The sequence below is a fragment of the Corythoichthys intestinalis genome, chromosome 6, assembly GCF_030265065.1.
Source record: "Corythoichthys intestinalis isolate RoL2023-P3 chromosome 6, ASM3026506v1, whole genome shotgun sequence".
Classification (NCBI taxonomy): Eukaryota; Metazoa; Chordata; class Actinopteri; order Syngnathiformes; family Syngnathidae; genus Corythoichthys; species Corythoichthys intestinalis.
In genome coordinates, this window is record NC_080400.1 from 48,009,509 (window position 1) to 48,035,669 (window position 26,161).

The 26,161-nt window shown below is 39.6% G+C and overlaps 1 protein-coding gene across 1 annotated transcript in view; it reads right to left on the minus strand.

The window, feature by feature from the left end:
- The window catches only part of igsf11 (immunoglobulin superfamily member 11), a 194,016-nt gene that overhangs the window by 25,921 nt on the left and 141,934 nt on the right, over positions 1-26,161 (minus strand). The window contains exon 3 of the mRNA XM_057839955.1: positions 7,470-7,633. Coding sequence (XP_057695938.1) covers positions 7,470-7,633 — 164 coding nt within the window. The remainder of the gene's footprint in view (positions 1-7,469; positions 7,634-26,161) is intronic.

Consider the following 26,161-nt stretch of genomic DNA (forward strand, 5'->3'; position numbering starts at 1 on the left):
GATATACTCGGCTTATTGCCCTCTTCGTGTGCCCGGTGTTCTGTCAAAATTTCAACCTCATCAGAAATTTGGTGTTAAAAATGGCCGCGAATACAGCGATAACAAAGTAAACACTACAAACTTTCTTTAAATAAAGGACTATTTACTTACGTTTGATCATGGACGGAAATGTAGAAAACTTCTCCTCAGACACATCATGCCATGTTAGCTGCACAACAACTGCACGCCGCTCTTTGTTTACGTCTTCGCCGTGTAGTAAAGCATTATTTTACGCCATATCGTGTTGACCATGTGGCAGCTACACGCTGCTCTGACGTCAGCTGGTTTGTCCGGCGGTACTCTCCAGCTGCTTCCCCGGCGAGTTCTCCTGTCCGTAGCAGGGGAACGAGCTGTAACTCTGGGTTGCCGATCGGCAAAGACAATCGACAACCCCGTCGCCGTGTGTTTTGAGTGATTTTTCGCTTTGAAAAGTGAAAATAAGACTTTGAGATGTCACTCGGTTGGGGTTTGCATGTCGGCCTGCTGTCACGCCTCTTGGTTTGTTAACATTCTCCGAAGCCGGGGCTGGGAAATGACAAAAGCCTGACTAACTACGGTGGCATAAAATATCGTTCGGGAAGTGCGACAGTAAAGGTGAAGTGGACAGTTTTGACCATTATGGAGTAATTTTGCCATGTCGTACTGAATAAATGCTTTTTTTTTTAAATTTAATATTCCATTTAGCACAAAACTGTTATTTTTCATGACCATACCATTTATTTAGCAATTGGGGGAAAATACTTCGATAAAAAGAATATCCTGTAAAAATATTGGAGTAGAGAGACTGAAACAATAACATTTTCCGGCTCTCTTCATCACATTTTCCTTGTTCTGAATACAGTGATACCTCAGCTCACGAACATAATTGGTTCCCAGAAAGTGTGTATAAAAAAGTTCGTCTTCCGAACATTTATTTCCCATAAGAAACCATTAAAATGAGAATAATTCATTCCCAGGTCCCCATAAAACATAATTTTGTACTAAATAAGCCTTAAAACTACACAAAAATATACCTTATTTTATGTATAATAAATGTGCTATTGTATTGTAATTAAAGAAATAAACTGTACTGTATAACAAAGTCGTTTTATTTACCTTTGTGATGGTAGTTGATGGCTTGATGGAATGGAGTGGGAGGAGGAGGGAGGAGGGAGGGAGTTACTGTTTGGAAGGAGAGTCACCTACCATAAGGACTGTAGGTAACTCAACCTCCGGTGTGCCACACACGCACCCTTAATAGCTTCCTTGTTCTTAAGGATGGTAGCAATGGTAGACTTAGCGTACTGGTATTGGGACGCTAAGTCACACAAACGCACACCTCGTTCGTGTTTTTCAATGATCTCCTTCTTCTGCTCGATCGTAATTTTCTTTAATGTCTTCTTAGGCTTAACACTAGCCTGTGGTGGGGTCTTTTTCGGTCCCATAATAGCAAAAGTACACTCAATATGGTCCAAAATGTCTATCAAACACAAACCACGTCCGCACTCAACGAAAGGGAGGGGACGAACTGGGACGCCGTGAGCGTGCGTCAGCTTCTCGTGGCGCTGTTCGACCGCGTGGTTTGGTTCGTCCGCCGAAAACTAGTTCGTCAGCAGAGACTATATGCTCGCGAATTTAATGTTATTGAGGCGAAAAATTCGTGAGCTTAAGCGTTCGTGAGCTGAGGTATCACTGTAATTCCCCCTCAATGGGTTGAATTCTGAATCAGAATAAACCATGACCCTGCTGACGTCATCAACTTGTTGGGGACGCTAGAGCCCTATAATGGTAGGCGGATAAATAAATGGTGGGTTAAAAGACTAATTTCTCGTCATCTGTGCTTTGTCAAATTGTTGTATATAGTCAAATCGTCTAAAAATATGATTCTAATTCACATAATAATGCTATTTAAAACTTTTTTTTTATCCTGTCGTACGCATTTTAAAGCTGCCCTGCCTACTATAAAACACACACCTGGTAAGAAATGTTGTGATTAGAAGCATTGTCTGATGTGCACCATGGCTCGGTCAAAAGAGCTGTCTGAAGACCTGTTATCAAGGATTGTTGATTTGTATAAAGCTGGGAAAGGATATAAAATCATCTCTAAAGTTCTGGATGTTCATCAAGAGTTCATCACAGAATACTCAGAGGGGTAAAAAAGGACCCTAGAGACAGAAATCACTGGCACAGTCCAAATATCTCTGTGCATACATCAACATATACAGTATATTCACATATGTAAAACTATGGCCAAGAATGGTGTTCATGGGAGGACTCCACAGAGAAAGCCACTGCGGTCTTAAAAAAAAACATTGTTGCACGTTTAATGTTTGCAAAAAGGCACTTGGACACTCCACAGAAGTTTTGGCAAAATATTTTGTGGACTGATGAAAACAAAGTTGAATTATTTGGGAATAAGACACAATGTCATGTGTGGAGGAAAAATGGAACAGCTCACCAACATCCCCACCATGAAATATGGTGGAGGGAGCATCATGATTAGGGACTGTTTTGCTGCGTCAGGGCCTGGACAACTTGCAATCATGAATGGAAAAATGAATTGAAAAGTTTATCAGGATTTTTTGCAGGAAAACCTGTGGCTGTCTGTCAGACAGTTGAAGCTAAAAAGAGGATGGATGCTGCAACAAGACAATGATCCAAAACACAGGAGTAATTACTTCAGAATGGTTTCAGAAAGATAAAATACACGTTCTGGAGTGGCCAGGTCAAAGTCCAGACATGAATCCCATTGAGATGCTGTGGCCTGACCGAAAGACAATCTTACTTGAAAAATTAGAAAAATATGGTATTCGCAGGATAGCTGGGGACTGGGTAAAAAGTCATTTAACAGGCAGGGAACAATATGTCAACATCGGCTCTTATTCTTGTTCTTAAACTGGGTATTTCATGTAGGGTTTCACAGGGGTCAGTGTTGGGGCCTAAGCTTTTCTCTGTGTATATAAATGATATTTTTAATGTATCCCAAGTAATAAAACTCATTCTGTTCGCAGATCATACACATTTTTTTTACAGTAGTGATAGTTACACTGAACTTGTGACTACTGTTAACAAGGAACTAAAATTAAATAAAGAATGGATGGATATAAATAAATTGAATATAAGTAAAACTAAAGCAATGATTTTTGGGAATGCAAAAATTGATATTGAACTAACATTTAGTATTCAAGGTGTACAAATTGAAAATGTTGTTGAGAATAGCTTTTTGGGAGTAATAATTGATAACAAACTGTCTTGGAAACCCCACGTCAGACATAAAAACCTAGATTTCAAGAAGCCTTTCAATTTTGAACAAAGTTCGGAATCAGATGATCAGAATGCACTCCGTACTCTGTACTGTACTTTGATTCTCCCATATCTTACATAGTGTGTGGAAGTGTGGGGGAACACGTATCGCAATACGACAAATCCTTTAGTCATAGTACAGAAACAAGCAGTTCGCATCATTCACAAGCCCAAATTTCTGGATCACACCCATGGACTATTTCTTCAATCTAAATTGCTTAAATTTCTAAACCTGGTTGATTACAACATTTCCATAATTCTGTATAAAGCTTTTAACAATACAATAAAATGTATGTCAATGTTTGTGTAGGTCTTTTTACCATGTCGGTATGGATATACGCAATATATGTTTGTGTGTGTGTGTATATGTATATATTTACACACACACGCATATGTATATACATTTTTTGTTTTGTTGTTCTCTTTTTGTTTTCTCTCTTGCTGACTGAGGGAATTGACATTGCGGGTTCTTCTTTCCCGTTACATGTGTTGGAGAAGCATGTCTACTATGTAACTAAACAAAAACAGGTTGCAGGAAAATATTTTTTTAATTTTGATGATAATTGAGAAATCAGGGTGGGATTTGATATGTTTTCTTCGTCCCACTCCCTTTCAGGCATTTTGTTTTGTTTGTTTTGTTTTTTTTGTGTGTTTTTTTTTCTCTGTGTTGTTTCTTGAAAGCAAAGAACTGCATTTGTGAAGATGAATGTAATTGCCTGAAATTAAATGAATTAAAGACAGCGATTCATGCCAGACATCCCAGGAATGTGACTGAACTACAGCAGTTTTGTAGAGAAGAATGGGCCAAGATTAGTTCTGATCGATGTGCCAGACTGATCTGCAGCTACAGGAAGTGTCTGGTTGAAGTTATTGCTGCCAAAGGGGGGGGCACAAAATATTAAATGTGATGTTTCACTTACTTATTTTCCCCCTTCTGTCAGTGTTTGCATACTATCCTCATCAAAATATGAAAACCTATAAATGTTTGGGTAGTTTTAATTAAAGCAGACACTGTTTTTTCATCTATGTGATTTTGGCAAAGATCAGATCACATTTGATGGTGATTTTATGCAGAGATATGAGATATTTCAAAAGGTTCAGATACTTTTTCATACCACTGTAAATGCAATGTTCCACCTCTTCTGCTTAAATACAAATATATGCCTCAGTTAAGCACACAATGTACATTTTGGAGTAAAACCAAATGACTTATTTCTGTGGAGGAGAAAATCGGGAAAAAACAACATGGAAACTTGTGGGTTTAATACTGCTACATCCAAAACTAAGGGGCGGGGGATTTGCTCCGTCTAGTTTTGTCATTTCTTTATCAGTCCATTTCATTTAATCTATTTTGTGCACGGCTTGTCCTCAGTAGAGATGCCGTTGATCAGTAGCTTGTCCCAGCTGACTTTATATAATGTATGACCCCCCTCTGAACTAATCACCAGCCAATCGCTACAAGGCCTTGGGAAATCAATTTTATGGCCAAATCCTTAAAATACACTATAAGGTGCAATCAGCTTTGTTTGTTTGTTAAAACACAAACTCACAAGACGGAATCTAAACTTAACATCAAGCAAAGCACAAAACAGAATTATATTTTTGGTAACACCAAAGAAGGCAGGTTCTCTGTGTGAGAGGAGTTGACATTTCTTTTACTTTTGCCATGTCATAAAGCTCAATAAGTAGCACTGTCGCTTTTTATCTGAACATGGTATTCAAATTTGAGAAGACCAAGCACGAGCTGAGTGGTCCAAGAGCGCTTTTTAGAGTGCTAGCGCCGGCTGCGAGGGTGTGTAAGTGTACAGAGTTCTGTTCAGTAATTCTTAATGGCTTTTAGCATCAACTGTAATCATTTATGACATTCTCTTTCTCCAAAATGACCTTGTTCTAGCACTGTCACCCCCCTACGCAAATTCACACAAAGAACTGAAAGTGCTTGTTTCTTCTTGTGTACATGTCATTGCATGGGTCTGTTGTTTGTGACAATGTGCACTTTAAAAAGTTGTTATCCTGTGTTTATACTTCTAAAGTATGTATTATTATGTAATGTAGTGAAGGTGCAGCATGAGACAATGAATATCTTGTGGCATTCCAAGTCACGTGTCAGTTAGATGGCAGTGGCTATCCGCATGAAGTATTTCTGTTTACATAAAGGTGCGGTGCGCTAAATGTAGTTTTTGGTTGTTTGAATTCATGGATCTGTTTTCGCTTGTCTCTGGAGCACTGCACAAGCCTGTTTGTGTCCCTGCGTGTTGCGTGAACCCAATATATAAGCTATGCATGGATGCATGCAGAGCTATGCTGCACTTCGAACCAGCAGCTTGTCTGAAGCTAGTTTGCACGTCGGTGTGTATGTGCATGTGTGAGCTTCTATGTGCGGTGAACAGCTGCTGTATAGAGCCTGTCGTGGGCATGAGCTAATTAGTGCAGAAGATAATCATATTATTTGGACGGCCGACCAGCGGAGGTTCAAAGTGAGGGGAGGCAGGTGAGCTTGTATGGCCCGCAGCTGCATGTTAAATAACTTAAAATGAATCACATAAGTCCTGAAAGGGGGAAGGACAAGTTAAGGTGAGAGATGAGAGAGGGGAGGTGAGAAAAAACACAAAGGAGAATAGAGGCACAGCGGGAAGCGCAGGATTTCAAACTAACAGCACAACACAATCAAGACCAAATCGTTCTTCTGTTTCAGTCTGTTTGTGTGAAATGAGCAAAAAAATAAATCTTGGCAGACTTCAAAAGCATGGGCACAACCTCTACATCTATTAAAACCTAGCCGCTACCACTTGTGTATAATGTATCCCCAAAGTGCGTTCAGATGCACCAACAGAGATTTGCTGGCAACAAAATAATTCATGTTTTTGGCTTTGCATAAATTGTGGGTGTATGTTGGTCATAAGGGTTCTGCAACGTGTATGGCGACAGATGGTGTTTCTGTTTAGCAAGTAAGACTATCATCAATAAAACGTGCAGTTAACCATTTTTGTACAGTAGTACTTTGATCAAGGGTATTGCTTTCTGATAAGAATTTGGCAGATTACTTTTGGTTTTGCCTTATCATGAGCCAATCAGATATTGGGATTCAATAAAGTCTGTTAAGTAAGATAAGTAAAACATGTCTGAAGCTATTCTTTAACTACTAACTGGTATTTCAAGTTTTTTCATTGGCAAAAACTATAATAATTAGAGTAAGTATTTAAAGCTGTGGATGATAGCGTTTACAATCACATTATACATTATTATTGAGGAATAAAAACTTGCATGATTTGCATTTTTGGTCATTTGTCTCAATTTAGCACGTCCTGTCCTGTCTGATTTAGTAATGTTGAAACTGAGAGACAACTTGTTTTGTGCGAACGACAGTTAAAATTGTGTGTAACAAATTATTTTTCCCATGGGTATGCTTTATTGGTCTCATGAGGTCTCATTTAAATGGGTTTCTTGCTGTATCTCATTGTTTTTTTTTTTTTTTTTTTTTTATGATTAAAACAAATACGGAGACCAGCCATTCTTTCCACAAACTGTGTATGTGCTGTATACAACATAAAAATATTAATAACTAAAAATAATAGCTTATATTTTTAATGTTTAATTCAAATTTTAGAGTTTGTAGAGTAACTTGACTTACAGTCTCAAAAGTGAATCTACTCTACATACTTCACTAGGCACTCCTGCAGATCAACTAATAGGCCCTTAAAAAATGTACATGTTAGAGACACATCACTGTTTGATCTAGTTCAATTCTCTTTTCAGTACAGTTATAAAGTTTTATCTGGTAATGAAAGTCATTAGATTGTAGGGAATTGCCAAAGTATATTATAATTTAACTGTACATACGACATGTCTGTTGTCAGAAATGCTCTAAAGGCTTTATCTGAACACACCTTGTTACAAACCAACATTAGAATCATATGTACCTGTTTTGACTGCAAAGATGTCAGGCGAAAGCAGCCATCCACATGAGGCACATGCAGTGAGGTTACATGGGAAAGGGAGTTAGAATAATCTCAACTATCCCCCAGGCTGCTTGACTACATCTTCTCTGCATTACACCTTTAACTCACTGTTTCTTCACTTATCAGCTACGGAATTGAGCGCACTATGGGTGAGTGAGTGAGTTATTGAGTGTTTGTAAGTGACTGCACCTGTTCTGGCTGGTTGGCATTGGATAGTGGAATCACCATCCAGATGATGTTGAGGTTGTTGAGAGCAGCGCTGGTGGTGAAGGAGCAAGGCAGGACGGCTGCTTGGCCTCGGGCTACCTGGATACTGCTCTGTGACACCATCACATCCAGTGCCTGTACACTCGCTGTAGGGGAAAGTTCAAAATGATCAGTGACTTTGTACACAAGATAATTTACGGATGTAATAAACAATTGTATCTGCATAATTTAATTAAACAAACAACACACAAAATCCTTAAAATTACATCATTTCTTGTATATTTTATTAGTTTAGAAATAAAAAATATACAGTGTATCACAAAAGTGAGTACACCCCTTGCATTTCTGCAGATATTTAAGTATATCTTTTCATGGGACAACACTGACCAAATGACACTTTGACAACATGAAAAGTAGTCTGTGTGCAACTTATGTAATAGTTAATTTATTTTCCCCTCAAAATAACTCAAAATATATCCATTAATATCTAAACCCCTGGCAACAAAAGTGAGTACACCCCTTAGAAACTACATCCCTAAATGTGCAAATTGTGTACTGCTTGTCATTTTCCCTCCAAAATGTCATGTGACTCGTTAGTGTTACTAGAACCAGGTGGGCATAGGGAGCAGGTGTGTTCAAATTTGTAGTGGAGCTCTCACACTCACTCATACTGGTCACTGAAAGTTCCAACATGGCACCACATGGCAAAGAACTCTCTGAGGATCTTAGAAGACGTATTGTTGCGCTACATGAAGAGGGCCAAGGCTACAAGAAGATTGCCAACACCCTGAACCTGAGCTGCAGCACAATGGCTAAGATCATCCAGCGTTTTAAAAGAGCAGGGACCACTCAGAACAGGCCTCGGGTTGGTCGTCCAAAGAAGCTGAGCGCAGGTGCTGAGCGTCACATCCAAATGCTTTCTTTGAAAAGTCGTCGCAGGAGTGCGGTCAGCATTGCTGCAGAGATTGAAGAGGTTGGGGGTCAGCCTGTTATTGCTCAGACCATATGCCGCACTAGGCATGTGCCGGTATGAGATTTTCACGGTACGATAACCGTGAGCAAAAATACCGTGGTTTCACGGTATCACGGTATCACGGTATTGCAATTATAGCTCCAAAATTTTGAGATGTATGGGTTTAAAAAAAAAAAAAAATTTACATTGAACAGGATTTTTTTTCAAAACATATTTGCAAATAGGAACATGAATATAAAGTGAAAATAAATAAACAAAAAATAACATATTTTATATAAAATTAAAATAAATAGAACCTAGACTATACCCACAGCCACAGCTCAAGTTGCTCAATATTAGAGTAAGAACAAAATAATTGCTATAAAGAGTAAAAACACTTCTAAATAAAATTAAAGATATACTGGACTGTCTCAGAAAATTAGAATACACAATATTCTAATTTTCTGAGACAGTCCTGTACATTAATCCACCATTTAAAGCAGGGGTGTCCAAACTTTTTGCAAAGGGGACCAGATTTGGCGTGGTAAAAATGTGGGGGGCCGACCTTGGCTGACGTCCTTTACATAGAACAATATACAGGACTGTCTCAGAAAATTAGAATATTGTGTATTCTAATTTTCTGAGACAGTCCAGTATACTGTATGACTTTTTTTAAGGGGGAAGCTCAAGTGAAGTTTCGCCATTTTCAGCCACTGTGTCAACTCTAGTCTACATGATGCCATGCCTTTGTGTTAAAAAGAACAAAGAATTCATAAGTTAATAAGTTAGTTGAAAATGTATAAGTTAGTTTTATAAATTAGTTAAAATGTAAATATTGTTGAGGAAAGGTTTCATCTAAAAAAAAAAAAAGTGAGGAGTGAGACCTCCTTTTCTCAATTAGCGATCTTTGACGCGATTCTTTTTCTCTCTCTCTCTCTCCCCCCCCCCCCCCCCCCCCCCTTCATTCAAGCTTGTCTCTCACTCAGCGGCTGTGAGTCATAAAACCACAACGAAGCTGCTCTCCCAGCTTAGCCTAGGCTAACTTTCGTCTTTGTAAGTTTTAGTTAGTTTGTATATTGAATTTGAAAGGAAAATGTGCGTTTTGTTTTTGGCGAACTTTTTAATGGCGCTACTGCTATCCTGTTGAACCTAATCACACGTGGAAAAATACAATTGTACAACGTTTTAAATGTATTCATTTGTATATTTCACCACGATTTGAGAGCTCAATAAATTGAAGAAAAGTACGCCTTGTGTTTGGAGGATTTGTTTGTGGGTTTGCTGGCTGTTTAGCAGAATAGCATCACTGACACTCAAGGCAACAAACGGGAAGGGGTGAGCGCTGCCGCACCAAGCCACTTCGGCTGCATTTTGGCACATGAAAAATAGCGAATACCGTACTAAGGTATGACGGAAAATTTTAGTGGTTTTGAAACCGCAACGTTTCACACCACGGTAAACCGTGAAACCGGTAACCGGCACATGTCTATGCCGCACTCTACATCAAATTGGTGTGCATTGCTGTCACCCCAGGAGGAAGCCTCATCTTAAGACGGTACATAAGAAAGCCCGCAAACAGTTTGCCTAAGACATGTAAACAAAGCACATGGATTACTGCAACCATGTCCTATGGTCTGATGAGACGAAGATTAATTTGTTTGGTTCAGATGGTCTCAAGCATGTGTGGCGGCGACTAGGTGAGGAGTACAAAGATAAGTGTGTCATGCCTACAGTCAAGTATGGTGGTGGGAATGTCATGGTCTGGGGCTGCATGAGTGCTGCAGGTGTTGGAGAGTTACACTCCAATGAGGAAAACATGAACTCCAACATGTACTGTGAAATACTGCAGCAGAGCATGATCCCCCTCCCTCTAGAAACTGGGTCACAGGGCAGTGTTCCAGCATGACAATGACCCCAAACACACCTCCAAGTTGACCACTGCTTTACTGAAGAGGCTGACGGTAAAGGTGATGGACTGGCCAAGCATACCTCCTGACTTGAACCCAATAGAACATCTTTAGGGGATCCTCAAGCGGAAGGTGGAGGTGCGCAAAGTCTCAAATATCCGGTAGCTCCGCAACCTTGTCATGGAGGAGTGGAAGAGCATTCCAGTCCAAACCTGTGAAGCTCTGGTCAACTCCATGGCCAGGAGACTAAAGGCAGTTCTGGATAGTAGTGGTGGCCACACTAAATATTGACAGTTCATATGTTGTACTGTAGATTAATATTGACAACTTTCACTAAGGGGTGTACTCACTTATGATGGCAGGGGTTTAGATATTAATGGCTATATTTCGAGTTATTTTTAGGGGAAAATAAATTAACTCTATTGTATAAGCTGCACACACTACTTTTCATTCAGTCAAAGTGCCATTTTGTCAGTGTTGTCCCACGAAAAGATATATTTAAATATGTGCAGAAATGTGAGGGGTGAACTCACTTTTGTGATACACTGCAACAAAATAACACAATTCATAATATTCCATGTCAACCCATCATTATTTTGTGATGTTAAACAATTAATTACTATAACATCGGACTATGAGACATACTGGACGACAAGCCATAGGTGTCCACATTACATTATGGGACATTTACAGACATGTGCCTCATTAGCCTATTACAATCCATAAATTAGCTGCACTGGACTGTAAACCGCAGGGATCAGGTAGGGGAAAGTGGTGGCTATAGTAAAAAAAATAGCGGTAACTAAAATGGTGACATAATTCTGGACTTTGGACGGTGACGTTTTGTACGGAAGACTCCCTATGTGTGAGTTTTAAATAGACAAATTCAGTGGCCTCAAAACTTTGGCCGAAATGTGACTAAAAATGTGGTTTCCGTTTTGTTCCGAAACACTTTTCTCACCAAAATAAAATTTCCGAACGCAGAAACTACTGTATGTTGTCACAAGAAAATAGCTCTGTTGCCTGCACTTCTCTTGCAACTAGAGGCAACATGTAAAGTTGATGAATGAAGTTATGTTGGCTTGGTGCGGCTATTAACATTTACGGTGGAACAGCACCCATAATATTCCCTTCCCACCAGTAGATTTTCCCTCTTCTTTCATAAAGGCAGGGATACCAGGTTGTCTTTCGAGCTTTGGAAACTTTTATTTTGTTCTTGTTTCAACATGGAAGCAAGCACTCTTTTCTCATGGTGACTCGATTGCACACAAAAGTACAATGGCCACTCTGAGACAACAGTTCAAAAATGAGCCCTTCAATTACCATCTGGAAACACAAATGAAAGCAACCAAACACTAAAATATAATATAAATAGTGACAAGAACAAAGCAGATAGGTGTCTGTGAACTAAGGCTGCAACAACAAATTGATTAAATCTATTCAAATCAATTAAAGTTGCAATGTATTAGAGAATTGATTTTTGGCGGCAGTTATGAGCAGTCCTGTTTGGGTCCTTGTTTGTCTGTAATGTGAGGCTCAGCCCACGCGCCAGTGATTAGAGCATGAGAGAGAGAGTTCACTGCTACATTCACATTGGGATGCTGAATCAATAATATTAGAAATGTCGAGAGTTCAATGTTTTTTTGTGTTGTTAGATCCAGTGTGTTTCTGTCAGAGGTGAATAAATGAAGCAAATTGTATTGTTTATATTCTTTGTTGGTGAAACGTTACTACTTAGCACAGAACGCTAAGCTAGTTCACTATTATGCAAATTAGTGTCTTAAGTGTCCCTTTGTATTGTGTTTTGGAGAAGCATCGTAGCCCTTGAGTTATTGTTAGATAGTAAAGTTGTCTAGTTTCTTTATATAAAAAAAACACACACATATAGCAGCTTACAGTCTCCTTTCAACACAAACTCCCATTCAAATTGTAAATTGTCATACAAGAGAGTAATTTGAAATTGGACTTGGACATTGGTTTTATGATCAATTGTTTGATAAAGAAAACTGATTCATTACAGTCTGCTTCCTCCTTAATCGATTTTGTTGTTTAGTTTATTTAAAGAAAATAAGCGAGTCACTGATACAATTTATATACTTTGCCCACAAGAAAAAAAAAATCACTTTTTTTTAGTACGAATCGGATTCTTTTTTTATTTGTGTACTGAGAAATTATTTTTATGTTTTATATTCAGAACCTATATTTAAAAAAAAAAAAAAAACAGTACAGTTGTAGACTACAGTTCAGTCAGGAAGCTGTAATAAAATATTATTTTCGAAGGATGGCCATCCATTTTGGCTTCATTGTAACTTAAAACATGACTAAAATAACTTCAAGTTAAACTGTGAAGGACACTGAAAAAACTGACATTTATCTGATTAATCGTTTAATTAATTGTCCGATTAATCGCTGGTAAAAAAAAAAAAAAAAAAAAAAAAATCATTAGTTGCACCCCTACTGTGATTGTGAACCAATAACAGATTATTGTTAGCACTGTGAACATGCTTTTTACTCATCCTTCTCCCACACTCCTGATTCATCTCTAGTTACGACATTCATTTGTTTTCCAAGCAAATAAGTTGAGTGACCAGACCACGGAGTAAAATTGAGGAAAACCAAAATATTGGAGTCTGTCAGCACACATTTCACTGTGGTCACAAAAGGAGCCTGTGTTTTATTCTTTTTTTTTTTTTTTTTTTAATGTAAGATGAATATTGTTTTGGTTTTGTTTTTTTTGTTTTTTTTACATTTTTTTAATGGAAAATGAACATTGTTTTTTAACATTCAATCTTATTGATGAAAGTTTTCTCATATTCACTACTGACCAAGAATTTTGTGCTGGATACTGTACCATATTTTACAAGATAACAGCCATGTTTGCCCAAGGCTCTTTTCTATTTACATTCATCTGTTTATCATCTTTAAAGACAGACATGATTCCTCAAGCAAGCTCCTACACATGATTTTATTTTATACAGACATATACAGATTAAAATATGTCATGAAAAAAGAGAATACTAAAAACAACAAACTTAACCTCACAAAGGGGGCTATTTTATTGTAGCAAGGAATCAAAAGCTTGATATATGTGGTAAGAAAATAATTTACACCCTACAAAGCAAGGAGCTAAGGAGCTAGCTTTCTCATCTGGACACAGCCGCCAGATATACCAGACTCACAAAGACAAACATGAACATGCACAACCTATTTCTAGTTCGGCTAAAGAAATTACAGCCTAAACTAAGTTACACCTACCCCCACAAGCCATGTCTGAAACCCTCAATGACTTCATCTTATCAAAAGATGAGGGGGATGATGCCCCTGATTGAATTAAAGATAATTGATCATGTCCTGTTAATCCTCTTTGTTAGTGGTGATGTCTGATTTTGATTTTGCTCTTTGCATGCAGGAGTCAAGCCAAAAGCCTCAGAACTGACCACTAAATATGGTTCTTGGCTTATTTCTTTTTGGGCTATCTCAAAAAATACATGGTATTTTTTATCCGCTTTCGCCTCTGGAACACTAAGTTTCCTTTACTGTCTGTTGCCTTCTTGGTCTGGCTGCAACCTGCATGACTTCCCACGCTTTATTTTTGCTGGAAGAGATGGGATGTTATATACACTAACTGTTGACACAAGGGAGGTCGACTACCCACTCATCATTGATAAAGTCATGAAAATGCATTTAAATTATTCAGGCCTTTTTACTAAAGATATTCCTCTCAAATGTCATGCTCATATGGTAAAGAAAGAAAGAAAGAAAGAAAGAAAGAAAGAAAGAAAGAAAGAAAGAAAGCAAGAAAGCAAGAAAGAAAGAAAGAAAGAAAGAAAGAAAGAAAGAAAGAAAGAAAGAAAGAAAGAAAGAAAGAAAGAAAGAAAGAAAGAAAGAAAGAAAGAAAGAAAAAGAACAAAAGAGAGAAAGGAAAATGGAGAATATGATAAAAAGGAAAATGTACCAGATAAGGAGCATCCTGCACAAAGCTTCCTCAAAGGCATCAGTCTGATGCTCACATTAGCCGTAGGCTTTATTTAATAAAACAGAGGTTGGGAACTTATGGCTCACGAGCCAGATCCGGTTCCTTAGATGGGCGCATCTGGCTCTCTGCTGAGTCTACCATCTTAAGTGTGGAACCTGTTGGCTTGCCTGACTTTAATGAGTTGTGACAAGCTGCTCATGCATTGACAGCCTGATCTTGGACACTGCAAACATACGGTGTACATCACAATAATATGCTTCAATTCAGCGTTCATCAGTGGTCGGCCTGTTCTGGATTATACCTAGATGACTTTAGAGCTTGTCTTTCGAGACTCAGCAATGCTTGGGAAGACATCCCGTTAGCCTCTTCTCACTGAACTAGTGGTTCGGTGAGCCTAACCTTAGTTAGGTTAGACCTAACCATAACCCAATAGCATTTCAAAATGCGTTGGGAAAATCAAACCACGAAAGTTAACTGTGTGGTAGTCCAAGTCACTCACATGAGATAATGCGCGCAACCAGTTTAACTTGCATCTGGTGCTTTTTGGCCTGTCAAATGTGCGCCACTTAATTGAGAGCGAAGCTCAACCAGTCTCATTGCCCTGTATACCAGACTGTTCCAGCGATTGAGTCTGGCGACCGGCCGGCAGATCAAATTCCGAGGGCTGAGCAAGCCACAGGAAACAGACAGCGGAGTGGACCAATCGGCGACGGGCAGACGTGACGTTGTTAAAGCAACAAGTCATTAGCATGTTTATTATTAGCAAGTTTATTCAACATGGCTAGCGCGAGCCATGTTGACTGTTGTCGATGACTTGTTTTGATGTGTTTTTGGTAATTTAAAACTGGTTTTACCGCGGATTGGCACATATTCTCGGCTCTCCCGTTTGCCATCTGTGTTGTTGTAGACACGCGCACAAGAGTGACGTTACTCGTTAAGAACACGTCACGCAAATAAACGAATCGGATTGGACGATTGATTTTGTACCTTGCTCGAGAGGCCGTTAATGAGCTGGGTCCGAGACTATTTCTCACAGTGTTTGAAAAATACAGGGAGAATAGTCTGGCTGTGCCAGGCAACCAGTCTCGGCCACTGTTACGAAGATGTCCACCTGGTTGTGGTTTTCACTTCCAGGAAACGTGTCCAACGCCAAAGTATTTTTCTATTTGCTTTAGGTCAATTATATATATATGTATACTGGACTGTCTCAGAAAATTAGAATACACAATATTCTAATTTTCTGAGACAGTCCTGTACATTAATCCACCATTTAAAGCAGGGGTGTCCAAACTTTTTGCAAAGGGGACCAGATTTGGCGTGGTAAAAATGTGGGGGGCCGACCTTGGCTGACGTCCTTTACATAGAACAATATACAGGACTGTCTCAGAAAATTAGAATATTGTGTATTCTAATTTTCTGAGACAGTCCAGTATATATATATGATGATAGATGATAATGCTGATTGATGTTTTGTGTTTTTTAAAGATTTGACTGTGTCAAGATTAGGCATGTGCCGGTATGAGATTTTGACGGTACGATAACCGTGAGCAAAAATACCGCGGTTTCACGGTATCACGGTATTGCAATTATAGCTCCCAAAAATTTTGAGATGTATAGGTAAAAAAAAAAACTTTTTTCCATTAAACAGGATTTTTTTTTCAGACCATAGTTGCAAATTGGAACATGAATATATTGTTAAAATAAATAAATTATCAATAAAAAAATATTTGAAATAAAATTAAAATAAATATAACTTATAGACTATACTCACAGCCACAGCTCAAGTTGCACAAGATTACAGCAAGAACAAAAAAAATTCTATAAAGTAAAAACACTTCTGAATAAAATTTTTAAAAAATTATACTGCATGTCTTTTTTTTGAGGGTGGAAAAGCTTAAGTGAAGTTTCGACATTTTCAGCCACTGTGTCAACTCTAGTCTACATGATGTCATGCCTTTGTGTTAAAAAGAACATAAGGAATTCATAAGTTAGGTAAAAATGTATAAGTTAGTTAAAATGTCAATATTGTTGTGGAAAGGTTTCATCTAAACAAAAACAAACAAAAAAAAAACACATTGGGAGTGAGACCTCACCTTGATCCAGCGAACGTGGATTTGTGCTTAGGGCAAGATCATCGTTCGCAATTAGCGATCTTTGATGCTGTCACTTTTTCCCCTTCATTCAAGCGAATCAAGCTTGTTTTCTCACTCTGCGGCTGTAACACTCAACGAAGTTGCTCTCCCAGCTGAGCCTAAGCTAACATTCATCTTTGTAAGCTTTTACTTAGTTTGTATATAGAATTTGAAAGGAAAATGTGTGTTTTGTTTTTGGCGAACTTTTTCCATGGTGCTAATCTGTGGCAGCTACTCACATGGAAAAATCTAATTGTACAACATTTTAAATGTATTCATTTTGTATATTAAACTTACCACGATTTGAGAGCTCAATAAATTGAAGAACAGTACGCCTCATGTTTGGAGTAATTGTTTTTGGGTTAGCTGGCTGTGTAGCCGATAGCGTCACTCTCACACACAGCAACAAACGGGAGGGGGTGAGCGCTGCTGCGCCAAGCCGCTTCTGGCTGCATTTTTGACACAAGAAAAATAGCGAATACCGTCCTACGGTCTGACGGAAAATTTTAGTGGTTTTGAAACCGCGACGTTTTCACACCACGGTAAACCGTGAAACCGGTAACCGGCACATGCCTAGTCAAGATAATACAGAAGCGCAAATAAATATTTAGTCAACCACCAATTGTGCAAGTTCTCCTACTTAAAAAGACTAGAGAAGCCTGTAATTGTCACCATGGGTAAACCTCAACCATGAGAGACAGAATGTGGAATAAAACCACAGAAAATCACATTGTTTGATTTTTAAAGAATGTATTTCCAAATTAGAGTGGAAAAATAAGTATTTGGTCACCTACAAACAAGCAAGATTTCTGGCTGTCAAAGAGGTCTAACTTCTTCTAACGAAGTCTAACGAGGTCTGACGAGACTCAACTCATTACCTGTATTAATGGCACCTGTTTTAACTCATTATTGGTACACCTGTCCACAATCTCAGTCAGTCACACTCCAAACTCCTCTATGGCCAAGACCAAAGAGCTTTCAAAGGACACCAGAGACAAAATTGCAGACCTGCACCAGGCTGGGAAGACTGAATCTGCAATAGGTAAAACGCTTGGTGTAAAGAAATCAACTGTGGGAGCAATTATTAGAAAATGGAAGACATACAAGACCACTGATAATCTCCCTCGATCTGGGGCTCCATGCAAGATCTCACCCCGTGGCGTCAAAATGATAACAAGAACGGTGAGCAAAAATCCCAGAACCACACGGGGGGACCTAATGAATGACCTACAGAGAGCTGGGACCACAATAACAAAGGCTACTATCAGTAACACAATACGCCGCCAGGGACTCAAATCCTGCACTGCCAGATGTGTCCCCGTGCTGAAGCCAGTACACGTCCAGGCCTGTCTGCGGTTTGCTAGAGAGCATTTTGGATGATCCAGAAGAGGACTGGGAGAATGTGTTATGGTCAGATGAAACCAAAATATAACTTTTTGGTAGAAACACAGGTTCTCGTGTTTAGAAGGGAAAGAATACTGAATTGCATCCCAAGAACACAATACCCACTTGAAGCATGGGGGTGGAAACATCATGCTTTGGGGCTGTTTTTCTGCAAAGGGACCAGGACGACTGATCTGTGTAAAGGAAAGAATGAATGGGGCCATGTATCGAGAGATTTTGAGTAAAAATCTCCTTCAATTAGCAAGGGCATTGAAGAGGGGACGTGGCTGGGTGTTTCAGCATGACAATGATCCAAACACACAGCCAGGGCAACATAGGAGTGGCTTCGTAAGAAGCATTTCATGGTCCTGGAGTGGCCTAGCCAGTCTCCAGATCTCAACCCCATAGAAAATCTGTGGAGTTTGTTGAAAGTCCGTGTTGCCCAACAACAGCCCCAAAACATCACTGCTCTAGAGGAGATCTGCATGGAGGAATTGGCCAAAATACCAGCAACAGTGTGTGAAAAGCTTGTGAAGAGTTACAGAAAACGTTTGGCCTCCGTTATTGCCAACAAAGGGTCCATAACAAAGTATTGAGATGAACTTTTGGTATTGACCAAATACTTATTTTCCACCATGATTTAAAAATCAAACCATGTGATTTTCTGTTTTTTTTTTCACATTCTGTCTGTCATGGTTGAGGTTTACCCATGTTGGCAATTACAGGCCTCTCTAATATTTTCAAGTGGGAGAACTTGCACAATTAGTGATTGACTAAATACTTTTTACCCCACTGTATATCGATGTAAATCGATGTCTCAGTTTTCCCCTTATAACGTGAATTTTGTTTGCACTCAGAGATACGATCAAACTATCAATCACACGCTTAAATGAACCCAGGATGGAAAGCAGTCTTTGACACGGAGAACAACGGCAACAGATTGAAAAGGTACAGGAACTGTAAAAAGTGTGTGCCTATTTTCTTAGCTGCTTTTTACCTATTTTAAGTGTATGCGCTTAATGCTGTACGCGTGTGGCGTGACTGCCATTTGTCACACAATGTCTTTTTTTGTGTTTGAAAATGATTTTCTCCATTATCAGAGGTCTCCGAAGTATGTGATTTGTACACTTAAAGTGTCTATGAGACACAAAAAGCATGTTTATTTCATATTACACGTGGTATTTTATGCTCCCGAATGAAATGGACCGCTTGGATGTGTGGGAAAGCGATCAATACATTTATTACATTTTTTGAATCCCGCGCTACGAACATGAGAGACTTCCAGACATGGTCTCGGATTGAGCAAGGAAGGCGAATCTGACGTCAGATTAACTTCACAATACTGCCATTAATATCGTATGCAGAAGGACTGCGGAGTCAGCTGATTTTGCTATTTGATTCGTTTATTTTTTGCATCACGCCAGCCCAATGTGCTGCAAACTTTTTTTGCTACACAGGGAGAGGTGTTTTGAGGCTTTTTGGTTTTCCGAAAGATCCTGTTCACCGTGACCAATGGTCAAAACAAGTCAGACAATCAAGAGACCATTGGACGGATGACTAAGTGAGTAAGCTACGTGTTTTATGTTATGTGTAACACTGGGATCATGGCAAATGTTTTAATAAGGGGGTGGCTTGCATTTGTGAGTTACAATGCTCCCTGTCCACTGAGAAGGCCACTCGGTCGACAATTGGCGGCTTGTCGCACACCATGGTCGCCGGCCGATAAAGGCATATGGAGCACTATCCTCGGCTTGGGCCCGGGGAGCCCCCCGCTCTCGTCTCCGGTTCTAGATTGTGTCGAGATTTCGACCCCCCTCGGCTGTCTTCACGTGCCCGCATAGAGAGCACTACACTAAGCTATGGCTCGGGCAGCCAAGCGCTCCGACGCTGGCCGGTTAGTCCACCGAGAATGCGCCATTTTCGCCGTTCATTCTTCTCTGCGTCTCCAGTGACGAGCAATGCCTGCCTGCCGGGACTGCAGCAGAACAATGAGCCGAAACTTGCTCGCCGCTGGGGGCTGGCAGATCGGTGAAGACAATCAACCCCGAGCTGTGTGTGACAAGAGTCGGGGTAGTTTTGCGTGATTTTTTGTTTTCGAAAGGCGAGGAAAAGATCTGGAAGAGCTGCTGGGTTCGGGTTAGCATGTCGCCTAGCTCTCACGCCTCCTGTTTTGTTTACGCTCTTTCCTCCATCTCCAAAGCTGGGGCAGGGGAATGACAAAGGCCGCACTAACTCGGGTGGCATAAAATACCGTTCAGGAGGTTTAAGAAGTTGGCAGTTTTGACCATTATGCAGTAATTTAGCCCTGTTGTACTAAATAAATGCATTTTTAATATTTCATATTCTATTTAGTACAAGACTGTTATTTGTGATGACCATACAATTTATTTAGCAATTGGGGAAAAAATACTTACATAAAAAGAATGTCCTGTAAAAATATTTGAGAGATAAAAACAATGATGACATTTTGCTGCTCTCTGTCGCATTTTCCTTGTTCTGGGCTGAATTCTAAATCAGCTGAAATCGTTACTCTGCCGACATCATCACCCAGACGGAGACGCTGGAGTACTATAATGACAGGCGGGGCTAAACAGCAGATTAAAAGACTCTTTTCTCGTCATCTGTGCTTTTCCAAATTGATGTTTGTGGTCGAATAGTCTCAAAATATGATTTCAATTCATATAATAATGCTAATTAAGATTTTTTTTTTTTTTTTTAATCGTGTCGCAGGCACTTTAAATACTTTACTTACTTTTCTTCCCTGAAGTACCCACCAGACCCAGAAAATATAATAAATAATGATGTGGGTGGGTTTGATGAGACAGCTATGGTTGGCACATCTTATCATTATTGTCCAGAGGTTTCTCTGCACTTGGATAATGTTGTGGTCCTATTTGGACTAAGGTCCCTGTTGTGAAACCAAATCAGATGCAGCATGCTTTCATACAGTAAAACCTGTGACTTTTTGTTAGCCTTTTGAAGACACAAGACTCAGCAAGGATGACAGAAAGCATGACCACAATGTCTCATGATTGTGAATGGTGCATAATGCTGCTACTTCTTTTGGTTTTGGTGTCATTGGACTATAAAGGCATCAGGAACCAATAAAAGCTATAAGTCAATAGATTAATCAGCAACCCTCACCAGTGTTGGTTTACTAATGATAATATTCAAATGTTGTCACTGGAAACATCAAAAACCTGGCATATGATATGGAAAGTTGATCAATTTCATTCCTAACTTTGAGTCGAAAATTCCTGAAAGCTTTTGAAATTCTTAAAAAAATAAGCTGGATACATGGGCTTTCACTTGTATTGTGCTTTTCTAGCTTCAAGGTACTGAAAACATTATGACACTATCTCCTCATTCAAACACTGCCGATGATGCATCAGGAGCAAATGGGGGTTCGGTATTTTGCTCAAGCATACTACAACATGGGTCACAAGGGCGGAGTATAAAACCCGCATTATTTGGTTTGCTGGAGACAACTACTCCACTAGCTTAGCCAGGCTGCCCCATTTTTTCAAATGTCACGAATGGTCCGCCAGATCATTTTGTTGTCTAGAGCAGATGACTTTATAAAGATGCTGCACTATGCTTATCTCACTGTCTTTTGGTTACCTCATAACAGTGATTACAGGAAATACTGATCTTTTGATGAAGCACTTACATTACTTAATGTTTCTTTGATTATTCTTGCCACGGGCTGAGCTCGGCAGTTATCTGCAGCATTATGTAAATTTGTCATCATAAGATGGTAGCCTATTGCAGTGGATTTGTTTTCTTTCTGTTTTTAGTTAAACCTGTCTCAAATGAACAGCCATCTACAACATTATGATATTTAAATTCAAAGCAGAATCACTTCTTTTTTTCTTTTTTTTTTTTCGTATGAATCTTGTGAACCCCTTTGGTGGAACTCATTTTCAATGGTTAAAAGTTAGTTGATGACACTGCAGAAAAGAAAAGCAGTGTTTCTAGGGAGGCCAAATGGAAACCATCACTGCAGGCAATGCAACAGCCCTTGAGGAGTGATGGGATAAACAATGTGTTAGAAACCCAGTATTGCTCATTCAAGAGCCAGGAGTCAAAAAGTTAAAAGTGTTGTTTTTTTCTTCCGCATATCCTGTATATGTGTGTGAGAGGAAAGTTCAAGGTTGAACCATGTTGGAATACATTAAAAATTTGTATGAAATGGCAAGCTTTTATACAGTTAAAAAGCTTTGATTCATCTACAATTATTCTGATGTTATGTTCTTATTTCCACAGAGATCATATGCTCCTAATGCTATGGATGTGATCAGCTACGGACACCTCTACACTGGGCCGACTGCCAACACAGGGCAGGTTGGCAGGGTTGTAGCAAAGTATAAGGTTTTAAATAAGTGTATATAAGACCTCTTGGTTATTCCGAAATGCTCGTTGGTATATGCCAGCAAGAAACTAGTTAATGTTGTGTGAAAGTCATTATTTGCCTTTCACTCTATGTGAATCATATCCACAACAAAACAATGAAAGGAAAAAAAAGTTATAAGACACCTCAGAGTGGACCATTTTCAGACACGATAACCACCATTTTTTAAAATTGCATTTCTTTGTGTGTGTGTGTGAGACCTCTATGTCATATTTGTTTGCATTCTCAGTTCTTTTTCCTGTATTCAGCTCCTGATTGAGCCAGATGGGCGTGGTAATGTGACACACCTGTGCTGCATTAGGAAAGCTCAATATTTAAGGAAGCCTGTCACCATCTGCAAGTGTCGGACTATTACATGCCATCCTGCTTGCTTACCGCTGTGTGCGTCATCTCGAGTTCCACTTGCCATTACCGGTTGTATTCTTTGTTATCACGTTGTTGTAGCGCTAGTATTTTTGTTGAACTTTGCCATCACTTGTTTTAGCCTTTTTCCAGCCTTTGTCGCTTCTCCTTAGTTTTCTTGCCGACTAGGTTTGTGCATTTTTTTTTTTTTTTGTATTTTGTCTCACGTGTTCTGGCGTGCTCCCTTAGTTCTCGTTTTGTAATAAATACAACAAACTTCAACTTCTGTGTTTGGATCCACATTTAACGGCTCCTCGTTTCATAACACTCTATAGACGTGGGAGGAAAAGAGTCTGGGAGCGATGAGAGATCGAGCGTAAAAATGCTTGTATCTCCTGCTGGAGGGGTAACAGTTGGCCACGCCGATCCCACATCAAGTCTAATCTGCACCCTTTTAGAAAAGTTGATTTAAAAAAAAAAAAAAAAAAAAAGTAAAATACTGGCAACTGTGGTTGCCAGAATTTTACCTTTTATAAATTGTGAAAAACATAAAATGCACGTATAAACAAAAGTGTTTTTGTAATTGTAGGCTTTACGATATTTTTGTAGTTTTTTTTTTTTTTTTTTACTGAAAATCCTAAGAATTCAGTATTGCTACATTTCATAATGAAATTAATATGTAACTAGTCCTGATGGTGGTGATGTCATGTGTTGTCACACCTTTTTTCGATGTCCCTCTGCTCCAGTCTGCATTTGAACCCACACAGTTATCTTAGCAGTCAAACAAGGCTCCCTGAGAGCTTAAAAGAATGTACTGGCAGCTGAAGCTAGACCAGAGGTGGGCAAACCGGTCCTCGAGGGCCGCAGTGGGTCCTGGTCTTTGTTCCAACTGACCCAGCACAGATTGTTTAACCAATGCGGTTTCAGCAGAAATGCAAAGCACCTGACAGCAATCGACTGACTGCACTTGTAAAACAGCAGATTGGTGAAAAGGTGTTCTCTTAATGGGTTGCAACCAAAACCCGCACCCACTGCGGCCCTTTGTGGAATAGTTTGCCCACCCATGAGCTAGACTGTGCTACTGGCTAAGTAGTAGTTCTGCAATGATTAATCGATTAACTCGAGGAATTCTATTAGGAAAAAAAGCTTTGAATCTAATTTTGCTGCCTTGGGGATTTGTTTAATTGGAGTGGCATTGTAATAGCTTGTTATGAGATCGTTTAGTTTTATTGATTTAAGTGGATACACTGCCTTCTAGTGGCAACAGTGAATATGACGCAACTCATCTAACATGTCTGTATCCAGCTGCTCCCTGTTAAACCAACATAAGGTATATTTTGTTTGCGCTAATATGTTTGTTGGTAATTTAGTTTAGACTTTTAGGTAAACATGTTTTGTTGTTTTGTGGGAATATGTGTGTATGAACAATTTGTTAAGAGCATTATAAAAAAAAAAAAAATTAAATTGGCATATAAGCTAGCAGACTTTTGCTATGCATGTTAGCTAATTGTTCTTTTGTTGGAGTTGTAGCCTCATTTATTTTTTTTATACCGTTTGCGGCTAAACTCAGGTATTTTAATTTTTTTGAATGCATTTCTTGCTCTTGTGAAATGAAAGTAACATCCTGCATTGTTTGAAGAAACACTCAGGATTTTTTATTTTGGTATTCACAAGTAATGCTCTTTTGAAAGTGTCATCTTAGCGAGCCAAAATAAACACTTGTTTTACATATCCTAAAAATCTATTCTGCAACGCATTCAATGTTCGTAATCTGATTGCTTAGATAATCGGTAGCTGCGGCCCTACTTAGTAGTCAGCAAACCTGACTGCCACAATGAGGGCATGAGTTCAAACTCTAGTTGGAGAAGGGGAAGAGGAAGAAAGGGAGCAATTCACCATCATCAAGACAGTTAAGCATATTTACCGGTACTTTTTACAGTCATTTAATGTAAAACAAGAGTTATATCATATATAAATACATGAAATTTAATTCTTTTTATGATAGTTTGTTGTTCATTTGACAATAAATGTTTACAGTTTTTTGTTTTTTTCTTTAACGGTATAATTCGAGCAACCACTGCTGCCAGTACTTCATGCCCAGACGATGCACAATTAGAAAAAAGTTCCTCAAGCATCACAAACCAGTTCTTTGACCAGCATGATAGATTGGCTGGTCTAATTTACAGCAAACATATAAATTTCTGCTTTGGTCTTGTAGTGTTTTCATCGAAAAAAAAAAAATGTCAATTTCAGTATGTGATGTGCATGTGTGCCTTATTCTTGCATTGCTCTTAATGAGCATGGGGATGGTATCACTTTCCAAATACAATATAATCATGAAATTTGATGCGGTATAGATTTTAATTTTTCATGAAGTTTCCTGCTAAATATTATCGTGAATAAGTCTAAAACACAACTGGTGTACCGGTTGCATGCAACAACATACTGTATGTACATGTGGTGGAAAGTCTAGCCCAGCTGACTGGAGGCCAGCCAACTGCAAGTTAACTATTACAACAACAACTACAATCATCCATCCATCCATCCATCCATCCATCCATCCATCCATTTTCTCCCGCTTATCTGAGGTCGGGTCGCGGGGGCAGCAGCTTCGAAAGGGAAGCACCGACTTCCCTCTCCCCAGCCACGTCAGCCAGCTCTTCTTGGGGGATGCCAAGGCGTTCCGAGGCCAGCCAGGAGACATATTGTAGTCTCCCCAGCGTATCTTGGGTCAGCGTTGCAGCCTCCTCCCCGTGGGACGTGCCAGGAACACCTCACCAGGGAGGCGCCTCCCTGGTGAGGTGAGAGGAATGCTAATCAGATGCCCGAGCCACCTCATCTGGCTCCTCTCGATGTGGAGGAGCAGCGGCTCTACTCCAAGCCCCTCCCAGATGACTAAGCTTCTCACCTTATCTCAAAGGGAGTGCCCGGACACCCTACGGAAGAAACTCATTTTGGTCTCTTGTATCCGGGATTTTGTTTGTTCCTATTCGGTTACGACCCACGGCTCGTGATCATGGGTGAGGGTAGGAACGTAGATCGACCGGTAAATAGAGGGCTGAGCCGAAAGGCGAAGCTACCACTTCACCACGACGGACCGATGCAGAGTCTGCATCACTGCAGATGCAGCACCAATTCGCCTGTCGATCTCTCGTTCCATTTTTCCATCACTCGGGAACAAGATTCCAAGATACATGAACTCCTCCACTTGGGGAAGGACCTCATCCATGACCCAGAGAGGGCATTCCACCTTTCCCTAACTGAGGACCATAGTCTCGGATTTGGAGGTGCTGATTCTCATCCCAACCGCTTCACACTCGGCTGCGAACCGTTTCAGTGAGAGTTGCAGGTCACGGTTTGATGAAGCCAGCAACACTACATAATCCACAAAAAACAGAGATGCAATACTGAGGCCATCAAACCGGACCCCCTCAGCGCCTCAACTGTGCCTAGATATTCTTTCCATGAAGGTGATGAATAGAACCAGTGACATAGGGCATCTCTGGCAGACTCCAAAAAACGGAAATACGGATCTGACTTACAACAGGCTACATGGACCAAACTCTGACAC